This window comes from Periplaneta americana, chromosome 8 (assembly GCF_040183065.1).
Source record: "Periplaneta americana isolate PAMFEO1 chromosome 8, P.americana_PAMFEO1_priV1, whole genome shotgun sequence".
NCBI classification, from domain to species: domain Eukaryota; kingdom Metazoa; phylum Arthropoda; class Insecta; order Blattodea; family Blattidae; genus Periplaneta; species Periplaneta americana.
The window spans coordinates 6,291,008-6,316,039 of NC_091124.1; the positions used below are offsets into that span (position 1 = coordinate 6,291,008).

The window sequence follows — 25,032 nt, forward strand, 5'->3', positions numbered from 1 at the left end:
ATTTATGTTTGAAAACAATCGTTGGAGAAGCACAGACGCGGACAAATTATTAGCAAAATTGAACATTTTTATTATATATTTTTACAAAATATGATTCTTCAATTTAGACTACAGTTGACATTTTTGTGTATTTCCAAATTATTAGCAAAATTGAAGATTTGTGTTGCATATTTTTCAAAATTTAACTCCTCAATTTGGACTACATTTGATATTTTTGCATATTTACAAATTATTAGCAAAACTGAAGATTTTTATTGTATATTTTTACAAAATTCGATTCTTCAATTTGGACTACAGCTGACATTTTGGATATTTCCAAATTATTAGCAAAACTGAAGATTTTTGTTTTATATTTTTACAAAATTTGACTCTTCAATTTGGACTACATTTGATATTTTTGCATATTTACAAATTATTAGCAAAACTGAAGATTTTTATTGTATATTTTTACAAAATTCGATTCTTCAATTTGGACTACAGTTGACATTTTGGATATTTCCAAATTATTAGCAAAACTGAAGATTTTTGTTTTATATTTTTACAAAATTTGACTCTTCAATTTGGACTACATTTGATGTTTTTGCATATTTACAAATTATTAGCAAAACTGAAGATTTTTATTGTATATTTTTACAAAATTCGATTCTTCAATTTGGACTACAGCTGACATTTTGGATATTTCCAAATTATTAGCAAAACCGAAGATTTTTGTTTTATATTTTTACAAAATTTGACTCTTCAATTTGGACTACATTTGATGTTTTTGCATATTTACAAATTATTAGCAAAACTGAAGATTTTTATTGTATATTTTTACAAAATTCGATTCTTCAATTTGGACTACAGCTGACATTTTGGATATTTCCAAATTATTAGCAAAACCGAAGATTTTTGTTTTATATTTTTACAAAATTTGACTCTTCAATTTGGACTACATTTGATATTTTTGCATATTTACAAATTATTAGCAAAACTGAAGATTTTTATTGTATATTTTTACAAAATTCGATTCTTCAATTTGGACTACAGCTGACATTTTGGATATTTCCAAATTATTAGCAAAACCGAAGATTTTTGTTTTATATTTTTACAAAATTTGACTCTTCAATTTGGACTACATTTGATATTTTTGCATATTTACAAATTATTAGCAAAACTGAAGGTTTTTATTGTATATTTTTACAAAATTCGATTCTTCAATTTGGACTACAGCTGACATTTTGGATATTTCCAAATTATTAGCAAAACTGACGATTTTTGTTTTATATTTTTACAAAATTTGACTCTTCAATTTGGACTACATTTGATATTTTTGCATATTTACAAATTATTAGCAAAACTGAAGATTTTTATTGTATATTTTTACAAAATTCGATTCTTCAATTTGGACTACAGCTGACATTTTGGATATTTCCAAATTATTAGCAAAACTGAAGATTTTTGTTTTATATTTTTACAAAATTTGACTCTTCAATTTGGACTACATTTGATGTTTTTGCATATTTACAAATTATTAGCAAAACTGAAGATTTTTATTGTATATTTTTACAAAATTCGATTCTTCAATTTGGACTACAGCTGACATTTTGGATATTTCCAAATTATTAGCAAAACCGAAGATTTTTGTTTTATATTTTTACAAAATTTGACTCTTCAATTTGGACTACATTTGATATTTTTGCATATTTACAAATTATTAGCAAAACTGAAGGTTTTTATTGTATATTTTTACAAAATTCGATTCTTCAATTTGGACTACAGCTGACATTTTGGATATTTCCAAATTATTAGCAAAACCGAAGATTTTTGTTTTATATTTTTACAAAATTTGACTCTTCAATTTGGACTACATTTGATATTTTTGCATATTTACAAATTATTAGCAAAACTGAAGGTTTTTATTGTATATTTTTACAAAATTCGATTCTTCAATTTGGACTACAGCTGACATTTTGGATATTTCCAAATTATTAGCAAAACTGAAGATTTTTGTTTTATATTTTTACAAAATTTGACTCTTCAATTTGGACTACATTTGATATTTTTGCATATTTACAAATTATTAGCAAAACTGAAGATTTTTATTGTATATTTTTACAAAATTCGATTCTTCAATTTGGACTACAGCTGACATTTTGGATATTTCCAAATTATTAGCAAAACTGAAGATTTTTGTTTTATATTTTTACAAAATTTGACTCTTCAATTTGGACTACATTTGATATTTTTGCATATTTACAAATTATTAGCAAAACTGAAGATTTTTATTGTATATTTTTACAAAATTCGATTCTTCAATTTGGACTACAGCTGACATTTTGGATATTTCCAAATTATTAGCAAAACTGAAGATTTTTGTTTTATATTTTTACAAAATTTGACTCTTCAATGCAGTTGACATTTTTGCTAATTTACAAATTATTAGCAAAATTGAAGATTTTTATTATATATTTTTACAAAATTTGACTCCTCAATTTAAACTACAGTTGACATTTTTGCATATTTCTCTCTACTGTAATGATGGAAATATCCAAAATTGTCAACTGTAGTCTAAATTGAAAAGTCAAATTTTGTAAACAAAATATCATAAAAATCGTCAATTTTGTTAATAATTTGTCCACGTCTGTACAATGGGCATGAGGGTGAATCAAAGAAAGTACCTTGTTATGTAGATAAGGATACGAAAAATCTTTATATATTTAAATAGCTCTAAATGTAAACTTGCAGTTGATACACCTTCTAGCGTGATGCCGTCGATCTTTGTTTTCGGAGATGTTTTTGGTATAATCCAAGAAAAGAGGAATTGCTTCTTCCCTACTGTGCTTACATTTAAAGGCACGTTTCAGCCACTGGTTTCCACTGTTCGTGTTGTTCCAGAACGACCACTTCAGAATTTACTTTATCATAAACTGCCATCTCGGGTTATAAACTGTACTCCACACGTTTGCAACCTGAAGAAAAGTGTTCTGTTAATAAAAACTTAAATTAGGACCACTAACTAGCGCACATCACTGGGCCAGACTGGTTAGTAATAACGTACATCTTGTTTCACTTGCTGAAATAATAAACTGCCCATTTTTAGGACCGTCTGCCCTCCAGACTTGTTTAAATCGCCTTCAACGAATCTGGAGTTGCTTTCCTATATAAGTCACTAGCATGTTTTCAAAGGAAAACGTGATCGTAAGTGACGCGATGGCATTATCATCTTAGGTCGGCAGAACGTAGGCCTGAGTTGCAGCCCAGATGAAGGCGGAATATTTCCAGTCCGCTCAGCCTCGTATGAAATTAGCCATCGGATCTTTCCCTGGGCTAAAGACGGCCGGAGCGTGGTACTGATCATATCACCACCTTTTAGTTGAAAGCACTGTCTTTTCCACATCTTACAGGCACGTGCTCTAAGGCGTACAATGGAGCTAGCAAGAAGCACAAAATGTTCCTGGAGTGGGAGATCGTCATTGTCGCCATGACAACACCCTTGATTGGATGTCGCTTCTGGCTAGTCCTTGACCACTGTTTCCAATATAGCTGAGTCATTCCTACCGTGTACACTTAATTTTGTACAAATCTTACTCCATGCCTTCTTTCAGGTGATATTTGTACTGTAAACATGCAGCATTGTGATATCTGTGGGGCCCACGTTCGAGAGCGGATGTATCCACTGTTCATGAAAATTGAGTTTGTATCATTTTCGTATAATTAGACTAAAAAGAATCTGATTTTTCAATTGCTTTCAACCAAATATGGACAAAACTAATGTTAAAAGGGCTGTTTGCATATTAAGAAATGCATTAATCTTATTCTTCAGTCTCACATCTCATTGTTTACTTATGGAGATGTAAATTAATCCATACTAACACGAAGAAATGTAAAATGATTCTGAATAATCAATATTTTCGATAATGAGTGAAATGTAGTCTCTATTCAAGCTTCTAGCATCGGCTTAAAGCTTTCTATAGACTATAACATGAAGCAATCTTGTGTTTGTCAAATAAATATGGGATCTCCGACGAGAAAGCTTCTCGTAAAGAATTATACACCGAGATGAGGTTAGAAGCCTTCAGAAAAATCTCCGTGTACAGTTAAAACTTTTCCAGTATCGGTAAAGGATCTTCATGCAGTCAAAAATAATTTTGTTTGCATCGTGAATATTATATTTTGCAACATTTCATTGAAATGTAATCCATGTACCAGATGTTCAAGTTGAGGACGAAAATATATTCTAACTCAAAAAAATGGTTAATTTTAAAATCATAAAAACTGAAATTTTAATGGAATTTCCAATGAAAACTGAAAAGAAAAAAATATATACAGCTTTCAGTCAAAAGTGGGCAAATCTAGACTAATATTATTTTTTTCCGATTTTCGTCTCTTAATGCGAGTGCCAATTTCAGATTTTCTTGTTTCGTGAAGAAAATTATAATACACCCAAAGCTACACTACACATTAGAAATTGAAAACAACAAATCCATAAATTTTCTAGACATCTACAACGAAGAGCTAAACACAATCAAATATATAGCACAAGAAAACGGATACAACCCCAACATAATAGACAACATAATACGTAAGACAAAACAAAACCACAAAAAAACAGAAGAATACAACACAAACACAAGAACACAAAAAATACATCACACTAACATACGAAAACAAAAACACACATAAAATTGCAACCTCATTCAAGAAATTAAACTACAACATCGCATACAGAACAAATAACACTCCACAAAAACATCTCAACACACAAACAACACAAACAAACAAATACAACCACACAGGCGTATACAAACTCAAATGTAACACCTGCAACAACTTCTACATAGGACAGACAGGCAGATCGTTTCAAACACGTTACAAAGAACACATCACAGCCATAACAAAATTACAAAACACCTCCACATATGCAGAACACATCACAAATGCTAACCACACCCACAGAGACATCAACACAGACATGGAAATACTGCACATCCAACCAAAAAGCCAGAAACTCAACACACTAGAACAATATGAAATATATAGACACACGAAAACACACCCCAACGATATTCTCAACACACAACTCAATTTCAAAACACACACACTCTTTGACTCTACACTACGAACGCACCCACACAGGAAACAAGAGGCGCCAAGACCAACAACGACCAGTTCTGAAGATGACCCATAAATAGGTCGAAACATGTTAACAAGGTACGTTGAAATTTAACACAAGAAAGTCTTATCATACATATTCCGAAAGTTATAACATGGATATGTCCACTCTCGGGCGCACGCTCCACTCTACACGACCCATCCACGTTGTTCCCAAGGTCACGTGTACTACTTTGTAGAATTAGACTATAGTTTCCTGATTTTTATATGATACTCAGCCCCGTTGTAGAGGGCACTTTTGTAATTTGAATAAAGTATAAGATGAAATTTAAGTATTTCTTTCATTATTTACCCAGTTCACAAATAATACCAATTTTGTCTAGGATTAATATACGGTAGATATTATTTTCTATTCGCCAAGGAATGTTATTGATTAAAACATTGCTACAAGATGTTTACTTACTTACTTACTTACTTACTTACTTACTTACTTACTTACTTACTTACTTACTTACTTACTGGCGTTTAAGGAACCCGGAGGTTCATTGCCGCCCTCATAAAAGCCCGCCATCGGTCCCTATCCTGAGCAAGATTAATCCAGTCTCTATCATCATATCCCACCTCCCTCAAATCCATTTTAATATTATCTTCCCATCTACGTCTCGGCCTCCGTAAAGGTCTTTTTCCCTCCGGTCTTCCAACTAACACTCTATATGCATTTCTGGATTCGCCCATACGTGCTACATGCCCTGCCCATCTTAAACGTCTAGATTTAATGTTCCTAACTATGTCAGGTGAAGAATACAATGCGTGCAGTTCTGTGTTGTGTAACTTTCTCCATTCTCCTGTAACTTCATCCCTCTTAGCCCCAAATATTTTTCTGAGAACCTTATTCTCAAACAGTCTTAACCTATGTTTCACAACCATAAAGAACAACCGGTAATATAACTGTTTTATAAATTCTAACTTTCAGATTTTTTGACAGCAGACTGGATGATAAAAGCTTCTCAACGGAATAATAACAGGCATTTCCCATATTTATTCTGTGTTTAATTTCCTCCCGAGTATCATTTATATTTGTTACTGTTGCTAGCAGATATTTGAACTTCTCCACCTCTTCGAAATATAAATTTCCAATTTTTATATTTCCATTTCGTACAATATTCTGGTCACGAGACATAATCATATACTTAGTCTTTTCGGGATTTACTTCCAAACCTATCTTTTTACTTGCTTCCAGTAAAATTCTCGTGTTTTCCCTAATCGTTTGTGGATTTTCCCCTAACATATTCACGTCATCCACATAGACAAGCAGCTGATGTAACCCGTTCAATTCCAAACCCTCTCTGTTATCCTGGACTTTCCTAATGGCATACTCTAGAGCAAAGTTAAAAAGTAAAGGTGATAGTGCATCTCCTTGCTTTAGCCCACAGTGAATTGGAAACGCATCTGACAGAAACTGGCCTATACGGACTCTGCTGATGTTTACTTCCTGCAAAATTATGCAGGATGGATAGTAACCTCTGCACCAAAATGAAAGTGGCAATAATCATGAGGAGGGATTTGAAAAATCTAAAGAAGTTTTTTTCTCTAAACATTCACCGTTTTAGAGGAAATCGTTACGTTTCTATGAAGCATTTCGCGACATCAATGTTTTACTCTAGCAAGCACGGCCTACACTCCTTACCTTCCCCTCCCCCTCTGCCGTACTTAGCAACACTCCTGCGTTGAGAGATTTATTTTAACGATTTTCAGAATTATTCAATTTAAATTCATGGCTAAACGGATTAATTTGCAAAAAAAAAAAAAAAAAAAAAAAAAAGGCTCAAGACATTAACAGTTCAGATTATTTTTACCTATCTGCTGGTATAGCAATCAACCATTTTTCTCTGGCCGTTACCGCAACAGAGCGCTGCAAACATTGGGCAAAGACTATTAATTTCTTTCCTGCATAACGGTGTTTCATGGAAAGAAAAGTATAATAAAATTGTGTTATATTTAACATGTAGAAGCATCTCTTGAACATTGGTGCCTTGGTCCCCTCCGCTCTGTATAGTGACACAGCGTGCTGTTCGTCAAACTGTTAACAACTGTCAGACATAACTCATTACTTAACATGTGAAGTGAAAGCATCTTCCGTTATTTCATCCTGTGAAGTAATTTGTTGATTAGAAACAAACATTTAATTTATATCCGACCAGAAACGTAGAAACGGAGGAATTTTTACATCAGGCTTTAAACAATTCGTTATGGCGAAGTAATATTAAATGTAACAAGGGAAATAATAAAATTACAAAACTGGCTCCCGTGATATTCAACATCGACCGTGGAAAAATAACACTGTTGATGCATCATGAAGGCCAAAATCTAGACAATTCATGCAATAATAACCTATCTTTAACAGTGAGTTTCTCGATACAATAGTAGATAGTGAGCAGGCTGTGTTTCATCCAACTGAATTCTTGACTTCTTTGAAACCACAAGGAATGCCACCAATAATACTATTGCTAAATATTGATACACAAAATTATGCAGTAGAACAAGAATTCATGTGAAAAAATTCCACTTAGGACAAATTGCCTTAAGAAAATTAAAGGAAACTGTATATCAAACCAGGAGCTCCGAAACAAAACATCTGAAATTCGACAGTGGTTAAAAATTCTATTTTTTGGTCTTTCCTATTTACCACGAAGAGAAACGACTAGAAGCACTTAAATATGGATATGGAGAAAAATGGAACGTGTGAAATGGACAGACAGAATAAGAAATGTTGGAAAGAGTGGGTGAAGAAAGAATAATGCTGAAACTGATCAGGAAGACAAGAAGGTATTGGCTGGGTCACTGTCTGAGAAGAAACTGCCTACTGAAGGATGCACTGGGAGGAATGGCGAACGGGAGAAGAGTTCGGGGCAGAGAAGATATCAGATGATAGACGACATTAAGATATATGGATCATATGAGGAGACAAAGAGGAAGGCAGAAAATAGAAAATACTGGAGAAAGCTGGGTTTGCAGTGAAAGACCTGCCCTTGGGCAGAACACTATGAATGAATGAATCTTTACATTGGTGAATTATCCTATAGGATACAACATTTAAATTTATGCTACAATTGTAATACAATTAAAAAAAGGAATTGATAGGAAATTATAAATTTAAAGAAAATTACAGAATAAACTTTTTATATATATATTATTTTAATGTACCGAAGTACATATGATATTTCCATGCAGATATTCTGCGTCAACATACGATGAAAGAGTAATGGAACGGAGAAAAATTCTCTCCGGCGCCGGGATTTGAACCCGGGTTTTCAGCTCTACGTGCTGATGCTTTATCCACTAAGCCACACCGGATACAACTCCGACGCCGGTTAGAATCGTCTCAGATTAAGCTCCAACTCTTGGGTTCCCTCTAGTGGCCGCTTAATCTGAGACGATTCTAACCGGCGTCGGAGTTGTATCCGGTGTGGCTTAGTGGATAAAGCATCAGCACGTAGAGCTGAAAACCCGGGTTCAAATCCCGGCGCCGGAGAGAATTTTTCTCCGTTCCATTACTCTTTCATCGTATGATGACGCAGAATATCTGCATGGAAAATATCATATGTACTTCGGTACATTAAAATAATATATATGATATGCGTAAATCACTTCGTGATTTAAGACGGCGCTTATTCCGTCGGATCCCGGCCAACTAGTCACTCATATCGAGTGCACCTCAGCACATGTGTGGACTTCGGTCCTGCGTTCATAGACATCTATGACGTAGTGCAGAGGGCGGCCACTAGAGGGAACCCAAGAGTTGAAGCTTAATCTGAGACGATTCTAACCGGCGTCGGGGTTGTATCCGGTGTGGTTTAGTGGATAAAGCATCAGCACGTAGAGCTGAAAACCCGGGTTCAAATCCCGGCGCCGGAGAGAATTTTTCTCCGTTCCATTACTCTTTCATCGTAGAATAAACTTTGCTTTAGTTTTCTTTAAAAAATATCATTGTGACGCGTAGAGTTCTTCCACTTTGAGGGTTAACGAGGTACAGTAGTTGTCTAGTAACGATGGAATTTGTGATAACGAGAAAAATCGGATGAACCAGCATGGAATTGCCTAACATCTGGGGAAAACTACAAGAATGTAATCATCCTAAGCGAGATTCGAACCTACGCCCGCATGCAGCCTAGTACTCCTCGTTACCCCTACATCACGCCACAGGGTAACAGGAGTCAAGCATCGAAGATGGACCACTCCGTTTTCTAACTTGTTATATCTTTTGTACTGTATAACATTGATTCCAGGTCTCTGGAATCGTAGCGTACTGTACAATAGTCATCTAGAACCCTAACCCTCCCACTTGTTCCGCAACGATGTGTGACGTCACCGCCCGTTGCGTGGGTGGCATGTGTAATTAGTGATTGGTCTGGTATTAATTACACGCGAGGCGTGGTCGGCGTCGTCCACCTGTTGTTGCTCAACGAGCGCGGCTGCCGTGTACAGGGTGTCCACTCAAACATCGCCAGCAGAAGACCATGGCTTCTTAGCCTGGAAAACACTCACTCCATTGACGCCGGCCGTGAAAAGCTACATTGGAAGAACGTTATTATTACTATTATTACTGTTATTATTATTATTATTATTATTATTATTATTATTATTATTATTATGGTTTATTTAACGACGCTCGCAACTGCAGAGGTTATATCAACGTCGCTGATGTGCTGGAATTTTGTCCCGCAGGAGTTCTTTTACATGCCAGTAAATCTACTGACATGAGCCTGTCTCATTTAAACACACTTAAATGCCATCGAACTAGGCCGGAATCGAACCCGCAACCTCGAGCACAGAAGGCTAGCGCTATACCGAATAGCGACCTAGGCATTATTATTATTATTATTATTATTATTATTATTATTATTATTATTATTTAGAATTTATAAAACAGTTATATTATTATTGTTATTATTATTATTATCAATATTATTATATGACTCGGTTAAGAGAGAAGTTTTATATGATATTCTTATTGAATTTGGTATTCCCAAGAAACTAGTTCGATTAATTAAAATGTGTCTCAGTGAAACGTACAGCAGAGTTCGTATAGGTCAGTTTCTATCTGATGCTTTTCCAATTCACTGTGGGCTAAAGCAAGGAGATGCACTATCACCTTTACTTTTTGCTGTGCTCTAGAGTATGCCATTAGGAATGTCCAGGATAACAGAGAGGGTTTGGAATTGAACGGGTTACATCAGCTGCTTGTCTATGCGGATGACGTGAATATGTTAGGAGAAAATCCACAAACGATTAGGGAAAACACGGGAATTTTACTGGAAGCAAGTAAAAAGATAGGTTTGGAAGTAAATCCCGCAAAGACAAAGTAAATGATTATGTCTCGTGACGAGAATATTGTACGAAATGGAAATATAAAAATTGGAAATTTATCTTTTGAAGAGGTGGAAAAATTAAAATACTTGGGAGCAACAGTAACAAATATAAATGATACTCGGGAGGAAATTAAACAAAGAATATATATGGGAAATGCCTGTTATTATTCGGTTGAAAAGCTTTCATAATCCAGACTGCTGTCAGAAAATGTGAAAGTTAGAATTTATAAAACAGTTATATTACCGGTTGTTCTTTATGGTTGTGAAACTTGGACTCTTACTTTGAGAGAGGAACAGAGATTAAGGGTGTTTGAGAATAAGGTGCTTAGGAAAATATTTGGGGCTAAGAGGGATGAAGTTACAGGAGAATGGAGAAAGTTACACAACACAGAACTGCACGCATTGTATTCTTCACCTGACATAATTAGGAACATTAAATCCAGACGTTTGAGATGGGCAGGGCATGTAGCACGTATGGGTGAATCCAGAAATGCATATAGAGTGTTAGTTGGGAGGCCGGAGGGAAAAAGACCTTTAGGGAGTCCGAGACGTAGGTGGGAAGATAATATTAAAATAGATTTGAGGGAGGTGGAATACGATGATAGAGAACGGATTGATCTTGCTCAGGATAGGGACCAATGGCGGGCTTATGTGAGGGCGGCAATGTACCTCCGAGTTCCTTAAAAGCCAGTAAGTAAGTATTATTAATATTATTCCGAACTTTCTATTAAATTTAGAATATCTAAACGGGAGAGGATGATTAAATATGGTGAAAAACCAGCAAATTTTCAATTTTTTCCCTTAAAATAGTCTTTGATGTGTGAGAAATACATTACATAAAATTTAACGCACATTTATGGCCTTGTCAGCTGCTACGACGCCATGTTTAAAGGTCTGGTGCAGAGACCTTTTTAAATGACCATAAACTTTGATTGTAGTTTCCCGTAGCCTTTGTTGCATTTGAAAAATGTCCCTCCATATTTCTATAAAAGTGCCTTTAAAATTCATCCTTAAAATTTAATTCTTAAAATTTTGAAAACCAGCATCGAAATTGTTCTACACACATATTAAAAGCGTGTTTCTAGGAGTAAAATATTATAGAAATTCTGAATTTATCTTTAAAATGACTGAGATATTATATCCATTTTACAGAATTCTATCCTGATATTTTTTGTTCCAAAATTTGAACTTCGGTTTCCCCTCCACCAAAAGAAAAACTGGTCTGGAATTTCAGTTGTTGCAGCAGTAATATGATTTATACTCATACATGTAGAGTCCACTGCAAGAATGATGGATGTCATTTGGAATACATTTTGCAGGAGAAGCAATTGAAAGTTTGAAATGCTTAGCGCTCAAAGCTTAACTGTGATTTTCCGATCATTACTGGACAATGACTATCAGTGTTAATGCCATATAACTCTGTATGTACATTCTGTATGTCTTAAGCTATGCATTGACAGTCTTGGTTCATTTTCGACAATAAAAAGACATCCATCATTCTTGCAGTAGACTCTTCACATACAAAAAATGAAAATTGTTCATCACTTATAAAAAAATCAAATTTGATCATTCTCTTCTCCTAAACACATGCCAAACTGCAAGATCCGCCGTACCAGTCACGATAACACAACACACTGTTAGCATGCTTTATGCCTAACCTAACCTAACCTTTTCGAGTTGTTCACTGTTCAACCGAAACATCTCAGCGCGTGTGCAGACTCCTTCCTCTCTCAGAATTTATTCTCCTATGTTCGAAATTTTAACATGGTGCCAACCTCAGAGTAATTAAACTTACTTGATTGGCCTGGCTGTTAATATGCATCTTATGATTCTGAAGATTTGATTTAATTCTCGATCCTGTGTTAAGAATTCGGGAATATTACAAACAAATTATTTTCAGGCTTTCATAATGTAATTAATACTAGTGGCTTGTGCAGCAAATGCTGCTGCAAACTAAGTTCGTTAGACGTTCAAATAAATTTTTTTCAGATTTATTTTCAATGAAGAATAGTTGTCTTTTTGATAGTTATTTGCTTCCATAATAATGAAACATACTCCCTCTGAATGGATTTTTTTAGGCCAGATACTTTTCCTTGAACCTATCCAACTTCAGTTTTTGAGTTTCAACGCGAAAACGCAAGTAGGCCTATTAATGTCAGGACGATAGCAGTAGCTATTTCAGGTCATTGTGGATTGTAGGCAAAAGTTAAGAAATGTCAGGTTTGCTAAGCCTTCGAACAATAGCATTTTCGTATAGCTGCTGCATGTAGAACTTGAAATGTAGAGCGTAAAATCATTTTATCCTACTAAGAGATCTTGCTGAAATGATCTGGAGAGTACAAAATTTTCTAGGCCTTTTATTTTATCAGTAAGTAATACCTTTTGATCTTTCCTTAGGAACTGTAATTTTTGCGCTCTCTCGAGTCAATACTGAAGACAATGACACATATCAATATCTACACTACACCGCCATTAAGTATATGAAAAAGACCCACCCCCACTGGGTTAATAAGTATAAACATATTTGATTTTTAATAACAATATTATTATCTTACTTAAGTTTTGTAGTTATATACAGCAGCCACTCAGTAAATTATAGAAATGAACATCTAAATTAAGATATTCTCTACATTTACTTACATAACCACAAAACGACTCACTTTCATGTCATCAATATAGCATCAATATTATGTACAATTAATGAAAAAATAGATGCATCATGATATTAACTATAATAATATTTAATTTCAAATGGTAATAATGTCATCAAACCATCTCAAGTTTCGTAGATTTGAATATCCAATACACAGCTGTACTCAGAAAATTATACACTGCAGAATCAGTTTTTAATAACAAATTGAATTGAGCTCTAAATATGTCGGCAATCCTGCAGGTCATGGCCTTCGTGTAATAGCCTATTGTTTATTGTAGTGTGTGTTTTGTTCTGAAATTGAATCAAGTCGGCCGTGATTGAATAAATTAGTTCTCAAAACTGACAACAGATGGATTTTGGAAAATAGGAAAATTATGTAGGAAAATTGACATTTCACTGAAAACTACTACTTTTCCGAAAAGCTTTGGGTTCCAAGCTTCAAAATGAGGGGCCATTTATTAAAATCCGTTCAGCCGTTTTCCCGTAATTTTCATTACCAGTTCAAATTATATATATATAGATTATTACAACGGTACCGAATCTGGCATACAAAGTAACACGGAAGATATAGTGAGAATTATATTATTACTGAAATGACTTAGAAATGTAGTTATACGATAACCAGTTCCATGTGTTAGAATAAAAACTAAGTTGTGATTACCAAAGGGAGCAGATGGGGTACGTTATCAGTGACCACAAGTTTACTATACCGAGAGATTTGACTACGTCACGAGGTGGAGGAAGGGGTCTTACCTACAAGGTACAGTCACTGCACGCACAGAGCTCTCTGATGTTATATGTGCTGTCTTTGATAGTTTTCAATACCTGTGCATTTCCTGGCGTAATTGAATTTCCTGTCTTCTTCATATTCTTCTTTATTGCTCCTTCTACACTATTTCCTGTATTTACTTTTTTCCTATCGCAGTCCTTCTAATTAGTTGTGCTTGTGTTTACCGTAAGTGCAAAGCATTTATTTGGCTTTACATTACAACACAGTTTACGATATGCGGAAAAAAAGATGCCTCGGCATGTACAATTGCAGCGATTTGTTGAGGAGTTCGGATTTCACTTTTCCACGGATGGTGAAAAACGTACATGCATGGTATGCAAAGTCGATCTACTGAGGAACGAGAGACACCATGTACAAAAATAATGCAACTCTAAAAGACACAAGGAATGTTTTAAGTTGTTGAATTTGAAGAAAGTCGAAGCTATTCCCACGAGTTCAAATATGGAATGTGATTTTTACCAAGGCTTGGGCCACATGTTCGTTAGGGCAGATATTCCATTTAAAAAACTGAAACACCCATGTGTCAGATCATTTTTGAAAAAATATACAGGTAGAACACTATCCCGACAATCTACTCTTCGTATGGGTTACTTAGCAAAATGTTATGAAGATGTCTTACGTGAAATTAGAGAAACCTTAAAAGATGAAAAATTGTGGGTATCTGTAGACGAAACGACAAATATTGCAAACAGATCCGTTGCTAATGTTATTGTTGGGGGACTTCAAACTGAAGGTGTGGGCAAAATGTTTCTATTGACATCCGAAGAGCTAGAGAAAGTAAATCATGTTACCATTGCAGCTCTGTTTGAAAAATCAATGCGATTATTGTGATCTGATGAAATGAAAGAAGAAAAGCTTAATGAAGTATATTGTCGTGCACTGTAACAAATGTCGTTTTTGTAGCGACACGATGACATTCACCCCCTCCCTTCCTTGCTCCCTAATGCATTACGATATAGAGCATGTAGCAGTTAACTCTACGGTTTACGTACACCAAATGCTCTCTCTGGTGATTACCTAGTTGACTAGTTTCAGCTTTGTGTCGGCCATTTTCAGAACTATTAGGGTCCTTGGTTCTTCCAGTTCCTCGGTGTTTTGCTAGAGGAGTATGCGTTTGTGTTTGGTAGTGTGGAGTCAAATGGTGGGTGTGTTCGGACTATTTGACTCAGTATAGGCAAACCAGATCCAACACTGCACAGCTGTGTATCGTGTCAGTAATAAATTATCGATTACATAATTATATTGTAATCTAAAAATTATTTATTTAAAAAATATGGAGCACACAGTATTATGATTCCTACAGACATGCTGTTTTGTTTCTGACATAGAATCCCATTATGAAGGATTAATACCTTTTCATATTCTTATCAATTTTAAATATAGGTCTACTGTTTTCCGTTAAAAGCGAAGTGCCGGGAATATTAGAAGCGAATAGAACATATCGGAAGACGTAGCATGGGAACTTGTACGAAATTGATTACATGCTGTAGCTAAGCCGTACAATGAATTGATGCTTTTGTGTGCAATCCAGAAAATCAAAATGTATCTTCATCTTACGGTGCATAGTTAAAGGATTTAATTTAGGAATTAAATTGAATTATAATACATTATGAACGATAATATCATAACAACATAACAGGGAACTGAATTACTGCGAAGTACATAAAACAGAAAAGAAAGTATACCCCACTTTCATATCATCTAATTTGTTATACGTATTGGTGTCTGAAAGTGTGAACAATGATGTGTTACTACAGGGACATCATTTTATTTTTACTTCAATTTTTATTGTACCTGAGTTTTTTAATGTACTTCACTCCCACCCCTTCTACTAATGAAGTTCCAACTGTACTCCACACAGAATCAAGGTCGCATATAGTAAGCAGTACTGAGTTAGTGAGTGTAGTACGTTCCAGAAATATGTTCGCGTTTTCCAGTGACGAAAGAGCTTTCAGTATTGAATCATATTTTCGCACAGGTACTGTCCGTTTGCCTACGTCGCATCCCGATTTCCCCCACCTGCTTCTCCTCGCCTCTCTGTAAAAGCTGGGCTGTCTTAGCTCTTTTCTTAAAACATTAATTTCTGTTAGGAATTGGACGTTTACGTAATATTATAAAACTGTTTAAAATAACTTAAATAAAAGGGCCTCGTTAAGTAATTAACTGTCACGTGATTTCCCCCCTTTCTACGATTCTGCGGCATAACCACTTGGACGGACAGTAGATAGCATGTCTGAGTAATTTTATCTGTGCGGGTCGGGCAGAAGTGAAGATTGAATTTACAGTACGTAAGGTACTCTTTTATAGAGTAGGTACAGAATTATTTAAACATGAGTTACTAGTACGAAGGACGAAACTGGTAATTGGAATTAGGTACAATAGTCTATAGTGCGATAATATGCACATTAGAACTGAAGCCTGTATCGAAATGAACGGCCACCATTTTCAAATATGTGTTTAAATATCCATATTATGATTATTTTTCAATTTAACTTCATTCCCTATATTGTACGCCAATGTGCTGTAGACAGTATAATATATACTGCATAATGAATACGTTCGCATGGATAACTCAGTTCGTGAATAAAAACGCTTATTGTTAATACAGTATTGCATTTTGATTAAACAAAAACCTAATGAAAACTATCGAACTCCAAATCGCAATATTTCCTAGTTTACGTAAATGGATGAACTACTTTTCTTCCCTCCTATACCTAGTAAAGTGATTTGTTTGTGTTTTACGCCGGTATCATCGAACTCCAGTCGTGGAAGGGGGTAGCGAACGGTGTTTCCGGTTCTCTAAAGGTATAGCCAGGTTAATATTAGAAATGTTAGTAAAAATAAAATGATGTCCCTGTACAAATGTAATGAACAAGTTTACCATTGTGAGAAAATTTCAAAACAATAGCTGGGAAGGCAGCCAGAATTATGCATTATGTGACGTCCAGAATTTAGTTTTAAAATTAGGAAAAAGTGGTCGATAAATTTGTCTGGAACCTTCTTATTCAGGAACATAACTTGTTGTACACGACTTAATTCACAATACGGGGCTACAAGATGTACTTCTCTTCCGAAGAAGACCACGACTGTCACGAGTTGTTATCAAACACCACCGACAACGACAGAATTTGTAGTGTTTTCATTAGGGTTGTGTTCGCAGAAGGGAAATAAGGCCTTTTCGGGATCACTGACATGTGAACGGAGTCTAAAAATGTTTCTCTGAAGGAGCAGCAACAAGCACAATTTGCGTGTAATGTTCAATGTTGCACTTGACAGTTACTATAGCAACTAATACAGCAACCCCCCCCCCTCCATGCTAATGTGTGTGTTGGGCGCGGTGAGCATTAGTTGTCGTCATACCCAGAAGAGAGGCGGACGCAGCCAGCGGTGGACGAGTAAGTACCACATTTCGCATTTACTTAGTTTTCTGCTTTGTCCAAAACAAATAACTGATGGGACGAGAAGCAACTGTGTTTAACAATAAGGAACAAGGTTCGACCCGCGACTCCAGGCTTTATTTTCCTTCAGAATAAAGTATTGCTAATATAGTAATTTGAAAGCCTACCTTCGGCCATATCTGAACTCGTGAACTTCTGATCCAAAGACAGGCTTTGTGATCACTGGACAACCGACGACTGCTCAACTCCTCCGTTTCAAAAAGAAGCCCCTGTGATCGAACAACGTCCATCGCAGGGAAACGGGACTAAAAATTTTGGTTATCGATGCACATGGGCTATTCCATCTCAGATCGACCGAAATATAGAGAAAATTGACCTTGCAATTTTTAAATACAATGAAACGTTTTTTGTCCGTTGACAACTGTGATACAATGCTTTGTGCAAAGTTTGAGGTATCAGAACTTCATAGTGTTTAAATTAAAAATATTTAAATTTATCGTATTTTCATAAAATTAGCAACTTTAAACTGTTGTAGCTCCGAAACCCTTTCACCCAATGATCAAAATCATGGTTTATTTTGATGCTGAGAAATTAAAGTTTATATTGACATGTAAACAGATTTTCTTACTTTTTATGCAAATGGAGAAATTTAGATTTTTCCTCATTAAGACGCCTTTGCCTAGGAACAAATATTTTAAAAATATATAGTTAGATTCCGCATTGAAAGTACAAATAAACACATTTTTTTTACTGATGGCACGTTGATAAGAAAGTATTGAAAATATCAAATAAAGAAAATAAATAGTACGCGCGTGAACTAACCAGCTGACTGTAGGTAGTCGAGACAAGCAAGGCCAGGAGACAAACACGTGATGTGTCGTCTAGCAATCATGGCTGGGCTAGCTTTATCACAAGTTTTCATAAACACAGGAGTAAAATGACGCCCAACGCTCGCATATCTTCAGCTCTCGGCCAGCGCGTGCGGTACTGCGCCTTTCAAGTCCAGGCGTGTGAAAATAATCTATTTAATACCCTCGAAACTTATTGCCGAGCCACTAAGCAAACAATGCCGAATCTCTCTTAATAATGCAAGGTTTTTTTCTCAATATTTTTTTACATTTTTACAAATGGGCAAAAAGCCTAAAAGTAAGTAAAATCAGATTATTTGTCTCTCTGTGTACAATAAAAATAAGGATTACTTCTTAACATAACCTACCAAATGTCAGCTTCAAAATAAGCTCCCGTTCAATGTTCTGCAGTAAATGGTTCCAGACTTCTGAGCGCTGAACGAGGCTTGTTTTTATAAAATACGCTAAATTTGTCGCTCAATAATACGAAAACCGTTTGACTTTCGATAGTATATTTTTGAAAATGCACTCCCCTCAGCACCTTGTATAAGTAGGGAAAAAATTAGAGTATAAAAAGTGCGAGGTTTTTTACTAATCAATTTCATATGGAATAGCCCGTATGTATGTTGTGTATGCAAGCCTATGTAATGTATGTTACAAAGGATTGATGTATTGGTAATATCACTGTAATCGCGATGCTTTATTTTCTGGTGGAATAAAATCACCTAGGCGTACATCGATGCCATAAAAGGTGTAAAGTTGTGAAATTAAAAGTAGCCTGGTTAGGCTAGCTTCGTTGGATCACGCACGAGTGCGAGTTGGTATGGTGCCGACTGTCTTCAGAATATGCATAAGTCAAGTTTTCAATATTTTCCTGCAAAAATTGTTTGGGGTGGCAGTAAGTGCCTCTGAATACGCGTCGTTCGTTCTTGACAACCAGCTGAGCCACACAATCGCTCTCGTTTGAATTTGCAACTTCCTACACAGGGACATCATTATATTTTTACTAACATTTCCAATATTAACCTGGCTATACCTTTGGATCAACGATTAAGAACCGGAAACACGTTTGCTACCCCCTTCAACGACTGGAGTTCGATGATACTGGCGTAAAATACAAACAAATCAATTTACTAGGTATAAGAGGGAAGAAAAGTACTTCATCCATTTACGTAAACTAGGAAATTTCGCGATTTTGAGTTCGATAATTTTCATTAGGTTTTTGTTTAATCAAAATACAGTACAGTATTAACAATGAGTGTTTTTACTCACGAACTGAGCTGTCCATATGGACGTATTCATTATGCAGTGTATATTATACTGTCTACAGCACATTAGCGTACAATATAGAGAATGCAGTTAAATTGAAAAATAATCATAATATGGATATTTAAACACATTTTTTTTAAATGGTGGCCATTCATTTCGATACAGGCTTCAGTTCTAATGTGCATATTATCGCACTATAGACTATTGTACCTAATCCCAATTACCAGTTTCGTCCTTCGTACTAGTAACTCATGTTGAAATAATTCTGTACTTACTCTATAAAAGAGTACCTTACGTACTGTAAATCCAATGTTCACTTCTGTCCGATCCGAAAAGATTACTCAGACATGCTTCCTACTGTCCGTCTAAGTGGTTATGTCGCAGCGTCGTAGAAAGGGAGGAAATCACGTGACAGTTAATTACTTAACGAGGCCCTTTTATTTAAGTTATTTCAAACAGTTGTATAATATTACGTAGACGTCCAATTCCTAACAGAAATTAATGTTCCCAGAAAAGAGCTAAGACAGCCCAGCCACTAGCATTTACAGAGAGGCGAATAGAAGCAGGTGGGGGGAAACCGGGATGCGACGTAGGAAAATAGAAAATGATGCAATATTGGAAGCTCTTTCGTCACTGGAAAACGTGAACATATTTTTGGAACGTACTGTTTACTATGACTGTATATGCGGTCTTGGATCTGTGTGGAGGACGGTTGAACTTCATTAGTAGAAGGGGTGGGAGTGAAGTACATTCAAAAACTCAGGTACAATAAAAATTGAAGTAAAAATAAAATGATGTCCGTGTATAACTTGGAATAATTTTTGGAACTGGAATTTACGCTCTCTGTGACATTTGCTGAAGCTAGTGTAACAATTTGGTATTTTATTCTAAATATTTGCCCATTCAAAATTTAAAATTGTATAGAAAGTTGTGGCTTTGATATTTTACACGCCGAAAAATCAGAAATCCTAAACTCAGGTATAAAGTCAGTGCGGCCAGCGTACGGCGGCAAGGAACAGTTGTTATCCCCGCTACCGCTTCACGTTCTCATAGAACAGTTACCATTACAATGATAAGCACATACCTCATCATAACATAATCATAATGTCCTTCTCTGTCCACACATTTCTGGCAACTTCTCAAGAAATTTTCATTCACACTAAACGGCATTTCTTGCAAGTTGAGAGGGCGCGAAGACATTATTTCCCCCTCCCTATTCCTCAGATACCGTTAGCAACCGAGCAGTAGCTGTTACTTCTTATACCTGCTCCCCCTACGCTGTACACAGAACAAAATAAAATATTTACTAAAGTACACTAGGGGATATAAAATGCAGCCATACAGATGTTTGACAATGACTTGTTTCAGTATATTTTAGTGTCATTGTTATAATATTTTCAACTGGCTACTAATAAAATTAACGAATGTTGGTTTGAATGTTGGGGAGCGACACAGTGTAGATTGTCCCAGTGTGTATGTCGCAGTGCAGCAACTAGCGGTGGAGAAAACATTTATCTTTTGCCCCGAGTGGTTTGAGATTTGTTTCGTCCTTACAGTTTACTTCGTAGTGTTTTGTGAATATCGGTATAGGAAATAGTGTACATAGTGTAGTGTTAATTTCTTATATAAGTACATAGTTTTTTTTATTTAGGATTAGGACCGTATTTTATTGTAGTTTGTAAATTATTTAACGAACATTATGGCTTCCAGCAGTGTTATAAAACATAAAAAAGGTAAACCAATGCGAAGTGGTCAGCAGAGATGTGTGTTGAATTTATTTCAAACGTTATGTGCTGAAAATCCAACTTACAGTTTAGAAAAGGTGGCTGAGATGACGGGGAAACTGACGGGAGTGGGAAAAGCAAGTGTTTATCGCATCAGAAGAGAGGCGAAGATGAATGACAATAAATTAAAGAGTCCGGTGAAATTTCGCAAAACTGTTCCACTATTCGAAAAATACGACGAATTCACAAAATCAGCAATAAGATCTAAAGTTCACCAATTCTTTTTTCGTCAAGAACTGCCAACTTTAGACAAAATATTAGCTGCGGTAAACGGTGATGAAGATAATAGTGATAATAGTCATAAGATAAGACGTAAAGAGGTATGTTAATTTAAATTAATTCTTGATTTCCGCACAAAACAGATTATGAAAGTCTATAAAAATATTCCTAGTTCTAATTTTATTATAATGCATGTCATAATACAGGCTTTGTATTATAATGTTATTATTCATAATTCCACTTAAATTCACTGCATAGTACTATAATTTGTGTAGCTGAACGTAGAAACGCATTACTACTGGTTTAGTAGACCTATGCTTATTAAGATCGAAATACTTAAATTTAATATGTCAGTTGTACGCCTGTTTTAGTATTTATTTCTTCTTACGTTACAAGTAACTGTCGTATATTGAACTCATTAAATATTTTAATATGCAAATTATTGATATAGACAGTAATAAAAATAGAATTGACTTCTTGGTATAGACTTTCGAAATATAGATTTTGACACTTTGTGTTGTAAGTCAATTAGTCGAACGTTTTTACGACGGACTGTAGCACCTTCCCCTTCACTGACGGTAGAGAGTGTGAGTAGAGGGGAAAGCTCTCAACCAAACTGAAATGGGGACTAGAGAGTTCGATATCCGAAATTGAGTCAATTTCTCGCCTGATGTTTTCTTTTAGTTCTTCCAATGGTGTACACACTTTATTTTCCAAGTTCCCCCATAGATATAATCGCGTACAGTTCAATCAGAGGATCCTGTTACATCACGAATCGACCCCGCTTCCCTTAATCTGTTCACAAGTCTTCGCACGGCTTCTCTGTGTGGGACAGGAAAGCGGGAAATTGTGTTTCAAATCGCCTTCTAACTTCCCTACAAAAGTTCGTTGTCACATAATTATGTGTCGTACGTAAAAATCGTTCGTAGTAATGTGTAATCGTGTCGAGGCATTATGGAAAACAGCGCAAGCACTGATAACACTCGTAACTTAATTAGCACTTAAAAGTCGTACATTCTTATGCATGGAACAGGAACGAATCTTATGCGCGGGCGGCGGGGATATTGTAACAGTTTCGGCGGGAGTCCGCTCTGCTGCGGCCGACGTGCAACCCGCCATTCGCTGGCCGCAGCGTGAAAGAAAAGCGCTGTAGATTTTTAACAGAATAAATTTCGCTGATTCAGAAATAATAAAAATCTATTAATTTATTACGATAAAAGAAAATGCAAAATTACGCACATTTTGGAGGCATTTTGAAATTGTCAGTATTGCAAAAAATCGTATTTTATATTATATAGTTACAGTACATTAGTCTCTTGTCATTTTCGTGATGAAAAAATGTGAGACGTGTAAATTTATTCCCCTCACGATCTTTGTCGTCATCGCTGTTCTGTTATCCATAGTCAGCCGTTCTGGGCTTGTAGATAGTGCGTGCGATTCCAAACCGAGCGGTCCGTGTTCGATTTCCGGCGTGGACATGGAAACAATTATCTTCTGTCCACGGGATGGGTGTCCCTCGAAGGCCAGCATTTATGAGATGTCTAGATGACTCTCCTTCCCCTAACCGCAGTGGTGTGTAAAAAGGAGAGGTTAAGCGGAGTGAGAAAGAAAATTATCTGTCCTTTCCTGGTACGTACTAAAAATTCCAATACTTGAAGTTGGTCCTTAGCCTGAATGTCTATTACAGGGAATTTATTTATATTAGTTTGATGTTGTGCAGACCTCACATTGTTTGCAGTAGTACCAACTTAAGAGGCAATCGCGTGGTGGCGCAGTCAACTCTGAATGGATGCTCCGAAGAGCCCCGCGGAGCGGAGTCCCCCGAGGCGCGAGGCGACCTCCGGCATTCTGCGTCTCGACCTGAGCAAACCCAGGCGCAACTCCGGCAGCTCCGTTGAGTTCCGGAGTCCTCCGGAGCGACTGGGCGACAGCGACCTCTGCAAGACGGTAAGGAATCAATTCATCCACGATATCATGTGTCCAAGGGAACGTGTTACTTCATATCTCTCGTGTCGTGCTTCTTTCGACACCGTTGTTGTTGTGCTCGTTAAACTTTACTTTAACTTAATGGGTAGTAAGAATAAAGCTTAAGTACTTTCTCAAGGTTTGTACTTTGGAGTATGAGCACTTCCTCTGATTATATTCTCGTAACCACTAGAACATACTCATATTCGTAAGATTAAAGACATTCTACCTAACGCGAATATATACTCATCTCTACAGCCTTCTTGATCGTTCAAAAGTTAGTATATACTCGTGTTACCTATCCTCTTTGATTACATTGCACCGTGATGTTCAGTTTTTTTATAGACTTTCACATGTTATCCGCATGCTGTAGTGGTTTGTGTTTTGCTTTTTATAAATAAATAAATAAGTAAATTAATTAATTAATTAAATAAATAAGTAAATAAATAAATGAATAAATAAATGAACATGAAAGAGAGAGTGATTCAGAGAAGTGACGTTAATAAACAGGAAACAAGAAAATAGTACTGGGAAATCATCATTACGGGATGTTGGATATTTCTAGAATTCCAGTTATGCTAATTCTATTTTTTATTATAAAGAGTTTTATATGTATAATTTAAAGTTACAAGTAATTGCATTTTGCAATTCAAATTTTACAAAATAAACTGTAATTGTTAATTACATTTAACAATACAATCTAACCTTATAATTTGATAGCCATTCATATTTTTATAGGTTACGTTTTTTTATGAATAACAAATATGTGTTTAACCTTTTTCACATTCACTTTTGTGAAGCGTTAAAGGCTTCTGGAGTTCACGTCTTTTTCTATATTTTTCCATGAGGCACTACATCGTTCATAAATTCTGCCATTTTTTTTATTTAACTTTAAACTGAACACAAATCAACAAATATTCAGAATTGAGCCTGCTACAAACCATACTCAGAATGGCATAAGAACGAACTTATAAATATGAGAATATACTAGCTTTTATTCTTATCAAGCATGAGTATATATTCTGTACAAGATGGACGCTTGAGTATATTCTACTATGCTTCCATGTTATGAGTAGGTACTCAAATGTTTTTATTCTTACAAACAAGAGTATTTACTAAAAAAAAGTCCAGTATAAACTATATATTCATGTTTATTCTTACCACGGAATGTCTGATGGCTTGCAGAACGGTTGGCTATTGCGTTCAACTCCCAACAATGACCATAGGGCTACTGAAATTCATCAGGATTTCTGACACCACCGTTATAATATCTTATAATGGAAAGAGACTGACGACTTTGTTTCCGCTTATCAACACTTCACTTGTTTAGCTAATTCCACTAATACTTAATCCACCTAATATCACTTGCTTTACTTAAGATGCTGGTTTTTTATACTTGTCTTAACGTATCATGGTCGAACTATTCAGGATACAAAAGAAATCTACTTGGTTTCTTGATTTCAGGTAATTTAAGATTCAACACTATTATTCTCGATTTATGTAATACTTGTAGATTACCTTCATAATATAGGTGTTCCTTCATTCTTGTGTTCGCCAACTGATGCCATACTTTCTTCCGAACTTTCTTGATGCTTTAGCAAAGAAGGGCAGCACTGCTACTTACAGACCTGTTACTAAATCTA

General features: G+C 35.6%; 1 protein-coding gene across 1 annotated transcript in view; it reads left to right on the plus strand.

The window, feature by feature from the left end:
* Window positions 1–25,032, plus strand: part of Tmc (Transmembrane channel-like) — a 142,551-nt gene that overhangs the window by 58,584 nt on the left and 58,935 nt on the right. Inside the window, exon 2 of the mRNA XM_069832300.1 lies at window positions 23,163–23,371. Within this exon, the coding sequence (XP_069688401.1) occupies window positions 23,210–23,371 (162 nt within the window). The 5' untranslated portion in view covers window positions 23,163–23,209. The remainder of the gene's footprint in view (window positions 1–23,162; window positions 23,372–25,032) is intronic.